Genomic DNA, 6,000 nt, shown 5'->3' on the forward strand with positions numbered 1-6,000 from the left:
CTGCAATTAGCTTTTCTTAAAAAACAAATCGGCAATGTATTGTCATTGTCACAGAACTGCTCAACCCTCAGATGTTATTTTCAGGTCTTACAAACCTTCCCTTCAACTAGAAGGACAGAGACAAAGTCTGAAGTATTTTTAAACATTAAAAGGAGCTCCTAAACCTCAGAAAGCAGTTAACTGTCTGCAAGGTATCACCAAGGTCCAGGCATGCCGTGGTGCGTTGTAATGCATAATAACTTCATCCATGGGTGTCAGAACAGGGTGTTTTTCTCTCCACGGAGGTACCAAGCCATCACCACAGAGCACAACTCTCAGAACCTTTTCCAGGGATTCTGAACACCAGAAAGGCATTCTAGAGTGAAAATGAGAACCCTCTCAGCATTAATAGTAGTTTTGAAAGATGTCACTGGACTTCAGATTATTTTACATGTCTATAAAACCCATTCAAAGAACAGAGATGCTCTCAAAGGAGAGGCATAGAGCAATGCAATTAGTTTAAAATTTGGATTTTTTTTCAACTGATATGCAACCTCTATTATAAAGGCCAGGCAATGAACCGAGAGACAGAACATATTAAAACAATTATATCTGCCTTGGTGAAATGGAAGGATGAAGAATCCCAAGAAATTGTACATGTATTTGGGAATCCCTAGAAACCTGCTTCATGTTAGAAACTAAGATATCTTCCTACTAAGCACATAAACTAATGAGGACAATAAGCAGTTTTCCTTGTAGCATGTTAAGTAGCTACAAATCTAAACTGTATGTAATTATCTAACTCTGAAATGCAGGTCACTTCATCCAGTTGGTAGCAACAGAAGGGTATTGCAGATGTGACTTCAGATCAAGATTATATACTTCAGACGTCTACATTATGCCTGGTGCTATCTGCTGGTCTCTCTGCCTCTAAACAGAGATACTTCCAGGCATAATCAACTTCAGAAAGTGCACTTCCATATCCTTCCCTAGCTCTCTCCTTAGACAGGAAGAAACTTGAGTTGAAAGGCCCAAGGAGTACAATGCCTGGTTGAGAGAGTTGCCTGTGTATCACCAGCTGACACTGTCTCTGGCACACTGTCTGCCTTTCATACTCTCACCTCTTAATAGGGATAAGTGGTATGGAGGGGAGAACCGGGGCTTTCTTTGTCAGTGTCAAACACCCCTGTCAAAAGTGGGGAGTGAAATTGGGGGTCCCTTTATGTCTGCTAAGATTTGTTAATGTGCCTTCCTACTTCATCAGTATGAATGAAAATCTAAGACCTGGCATTGCCTGCTGACACCTGCAGGGCTAATTGCCCATAGGAAGGCTCTCTAGCTCTCTAGCTTCCAGATCCAGGAAATGAACAAAGAGTGTTTTGGGGAAAGGGGTGTCCCAAGACTCTTGGGATGGGGGTAGGAGGAGAGGCATGGAGCTGCTCTGATTTCCAAAGTCTGCAGGCTCTGGGCTAAAGATCTAGTCTGGGAGACAGAATTAAAGAAACCAAACCCAGAATATCCAGTTATATTTACAGCAACAGGGTTTAACTCTTCTGGTTCGACAGCCCTTCCATCCTTATGAGCCATCTTCATCCCTTCCAGGAGCCCCTCTAAGCTCCCATTAGCGGGTTGCTGTTCTAGGAGGCAGGTTAAGGGTATTTAGGGTAAGATCTTACAGTTACCAGGCAGAAGACTTATCAATTTCAACATGTTTGCTTTATGGGGGTAAGTGTGTGTATGTTCGTGTGTGTGAAAAGTGGCTCATCTAGAAGGGGTGCAATGTTTATAGTGTGTGTTTGCAGGACCTGGGTCGGGGGAATCCTTTCTGAGAAGTAGGGTTCTTTCCCTTGCTCCAATCCTCTTCCACCTGCCCCCAGCCTGGAGGCTCTTTGCCAGTGTGACCTAAACTAGGCAGCTAGGAAATCATGACTTCTGGGTCCTGGGAAATTTCAGAGTGATGGAAATTATACAGAATGTCGGCCAGTGTGTGTGTGTGAGTCCCTGGAACACTTGCAGGGAGGTAAACAGGAGGTAGACACCTCCGGTTCTTTATGATAGTGGTTTTCAAAACCCCTTAAAACAACCAGATCCTAAAAGCTTCAGGAGAAGCCCATTAATCTCAGAGCCCCGCCATTCCCCGTTGCAGGGAAGGCTGCAGCCACCCAGCCTGGAGAGGCAGATGGCCATGTCCAGGGGGCAATGGGACAGGTGAGGTGCGGGCCGACTTCCCCTCTTCTCCTGGCCCGGGCCCAGCGGGCTATGCCGCAGCCCAGCCGACGGCGGGGCGCGCCGGGACTCCTGGCCGGCAGACAGCGCCCCCCGCCGCCCTCCAGCCCGACTCAGAGCCCCGGCGCTGCGGGGCCCGGGTGCCACTTACCGCGCGTGCAAGCCCGAGAACAGGCAGAGGAAGAGCAGCAGCTTCGGGGCCATGGTGCGGTGGAGCTTGGGGAGCAGCGTCCAGGGCCTCCAGGCGGGTGCGGCGTCCTCCGGAGCACGCGCCTCGCCTCCGCCCGCTCTCCTCTCCCTTCCTGCCTCCGGTGCCGCGGAGTGCGGCGCCACACCGGCTCCCGGCCGCCGCCGGCGGACAGGCGTGGGGTCTGGCTGCCCGCCGCGCCCCCGACGGCCGGCGGGTCTGCGCGCGGCTCCGCGGGGCGCACGCGGGACGCCCGGCCACCGCGGCGCGCCGCCCGCACCCGGGCCCCGGGTCCGCGCAGCCTGGTGGCAGGAGCGGGTGGGCGCGGGCGGTCCCTGGTGGTCCCTGGCCCTGCAGCCCCGAGGCCCGCCGAGGCACTGCCCCCTCCGCGGAGAGCTGCGCTCCAGTGCCCCGGCGGTGGGCTCTGCGCGCGGGAGTGAGTCCGCCGCGCGCTCAGAGATGGGGGCAGCGAGGCAGCTCCTCTGGCAGCGCCTCTGTGAGGCGGTCCCGGCGGGGAGGAGTTTCCCCAATTACACGCCTGACAACGCGCGTGGCGAAGAAAGCAAGGTTTGAATGGACTCAAGAGTTTGAGGCCAGGAAGAGGGCGGGGCTCGGCGGGGGAGGGGAGGCTTGGGGATCCCGCAGGGAGCCATTAGAAGGATTTCAGGGACTGGCACCTCATCTTTGAGAGCTAGCCCCCGAGTCCGACGGAATGCGTTCCTTCTGTCCTTTCAGCAGACGTGTCGGTTCTCCCAGGCTCTCTGACCTCATGTTGCCCGTCCTTCACCGCGCGTCTTCAGCTAGATAGCCATAACAAAGGAGTGAGATGGTTTGCTGAAAGCGCCCCTTCCATGCACACGCCCTGCTAGGCCTACTGAACTCTAAGATTACTAAGATTGTGTGTGGAAAAAATGGCTTGCTAGGGATATTTAGAAAAAACCACTCCCAATATGTACCATTCTAACACATACCAATAAACAGGTGAAAAAGTTAAAGGTAGGAGAGAGAAAGATACTAAGTCAAAACGTAAAAGGCACTTCGTTCAATGTATTTTCATTCCCCAAAGACTGAAAATTGCATTTATATTTTCATTTGTAATAGTAGCCCCCGAAAGCTAGTCTGTCACCAAATAAGTATTACAATGTTAGGATAGCTTAGAATAAATCCACTAAGAAGTTTGCTTTTATACTGCAAAACAGTAGTTCTTATAAATTATTTTATATTTGAACTACTATTCATAGAATTATGGAAGAGTATGATAACTTTCTTAATATTTCAAATACTTTTGTTCATAAAATATATAGAACAGTAAGTTGGAAGTTGGTGTTTTCTCTCTGATTTCTAGTTCATCAACATGAATGTGGTCATGAAGTGGAGTGGAGTGAAGTCAGTGAAGTCAGTATTGGTTTCTTCCTTGCCATTACTATCTTCCTATCTCTGTGTGGCCTTGAGCTCACTCCAGCTCACTGCTTCTCAGGGCTCCTTCTGGCATCCTCCTCTGCCTTCCAAATCTCTCCTACTTAAATGCACAGACCCCATTCAAGTCTTATTTTCTAAGAGGACCCCCAACATTCCTGCATTCTGCCACTTCCAGAAATTCTTTCAGCTTCATGGGAATATGAGCCTTTATCATACTCTGCCCTAATCTCTAATTTTCTCTATCACACAACTGAATACTTTAAAAATCATTTAGATAATGACTTATCATTTGTTAATTGCTTATAGAAATATGTCAAATGTTCACATAGTTTTTAAATGTGCTGTGAGAAAACTTCAAGTAAAGAAAGAATTCTGACCCCCAATTTTTAACACAGCAATAGGAATATAGGTAAAAATAACCTTCAGATATTGATAACATAAAGGGGCCCAGGGCTGATGTGAAGGCTTTACATTGACTAACTCATTTTTAACTTTCACAGCAATCTTCCTATTTCAAAGATGGAGGGAAAAGTACAGAGAAGTTAGGTCACTTCCCTAAGTTCACACAGATTGAGAACTGGAGGTTAAAACCCAGACAGTCAGCTCCAACGTCTCAGTCTTAATCACTATGTCATACTGCTTCTCAGATGAGTAGGAGCTCAGTGAACCTGAGCTACAAATTGTTGTTTGCCCCTTTGAGCAAAGTTTTAGACTCGTAGCTGTATTCTTTTTTATTTGAGCATGAGTAAAATGCTTACAAGTTGTTTATAATAAAGACAGAACAATACTTGAGTGTTTTTGAAGCTCTTCTGGCATTTGGAATGCTTTGCTCCACTTATTGGACTTAATGGGTCAGCTTGGTAGACATGAACATTTTACCTTCAAAAGCCCCCTTTCTCATGTTGAGATCTGGAGCAAAATTTTCCCTTTCCTTTCCTCTCCTTTCCTTTCCTCTGTTATAATCAAACTGAGTTGAGAGGAAGGAAAATCCAAAACAAGCTTTCTGGGCATGAGTGTAAAAACAAAATGCAAGGTCCAAAATAGAGAATCTTCGAAGGACAAACTTTCAGGCTTTGATTGTGATTTTCCTTCTTTGCCCAGTTTGACCTGTGGGTAGGGGAGGGAAGGGGAAGGAAAGGAAAGGAAAAGAAGTGGAAGGGGTAGAGAGAGAAAAAAAAAAATGCTTTACAGAGCATGCGCAGTGTTCACTCTCCCTTTGCCTCAGCTCTCCATCTTCAGCACCAGAGAAACTGACAGTTCCACATGGATGCGCGGGACTTGCATTCATTCAATTCTCCAAGTTCACAGGAAGAGAAAGGAAAAATAAAACGTAACGTAAGAGGTAAGGGTTGGGGATCGAGCCACTCAAACCAAACACATGCACTTCTGTGAATATCGAACATCCTCCGGCAATGCATGCTGTTTGTTTCGAGCTTTTGCATCAGGTCCAGACTCAAGGTTTCCGGGGAAAGACCCAGGCTGGCCTGCACAGCGTGGGTTGAGCTGCATCTCTGCAGGAGGCGGGAAGGAACCCAAGGAGGAAGCCAGACTGGCTGCTTGGTTAGAGATCCTCTTGCGGCGTCTCTGAGAAATACCTCAGGATTTCTTTCATGGCCTCGCTTCACCTCCTACAGGCGCGAAGGAGCAGAGCGAGTCACCGTGCTGAATATAACTGGACAACTGCATCAGTTCTGCATATTATTCTTCATTGCTTCTGAATTTTCTGTTTGAATAAAATCTCTCTTGCCCTCAAAATTATACTTCTGAATTGTATTATGATGTTTCATAGTTGTTAAAAAAAACTTTTCCTCGTCACTTAAAAATATTAAAAGAACACATACAACAAAATGCACTCATCTTAAAATAATGGCTTAATGATTTTTTGCACATGTATATGCCATATGTATAAGAATAGCATGTGTATATCATCCAGATAAAGATTTAGAACATTTTCCAGGTGCTCCCTCCCAATAACTGGGTCATCTTCCCAGTCAATACTGACCCCAGGTAAACACTATTCTGGCTTCTGGCACAGTAGACAGTTTTTGCCTGCTCACATAGAATTATGTAGTATGTTCTATTTAACATGTGATTTCTTTCACCCAATATAGTGTCTGCAAGATGTATTCATTCCTTACGCTTTATTGCTGCACATGGTATTTCATTGTGGTGTTCAATATACCACATAT

General features: G+C 46.8%; 1 protein-coding gene across 4 annotated transcripts in view; it reads right to left on the reverse strand.

The window, feature by feature from the left end:
- GABRG3 (gamma-aminobutyric acid type A receptor subunit gamma3) overlaps nucleotides 1-2,557 on the reverse strand; it is an 803,787-nt gene extending 801,230 nt beyond the window's left edge. For all 4 annotated transcript variants that reach the window (XM_073887389.1, XM_073887388.1, XM_025852098.2 and 1 more), the window contains exon 1: nucleotides 2,357-2,557. In XM_073887389.1, coding sequence (XP_073743490.1) covers nucleotides 2,357-2,409 — 53 coding nt within the window. In that variant the 5' untranslated portion in view covers nucleotides 2,410-2,557. The remainder of the gene's footprint in view (nucleotides 1-2,356) is intronic.
- Nucleotides 2,558-6,000: the final 3,443 nt, after the last annotated feature.

Source organism: Callorhinus ursinus, unplaced genomic scaffold (genome assembly GCF_003265705.2).
Source record: "Callorhinus ursinus isolate GAN/ISIS: 27379988/994484 unplaced genomic scaffold, GSC_fseal_2.0 scaffold78, whole genome shotgun sequence".
NCBI lineage: Eukaryota > Metazoa > Chordata > Mammalia > Carnivora > Otariidae > Callorhinus > Callorhinus ursinus.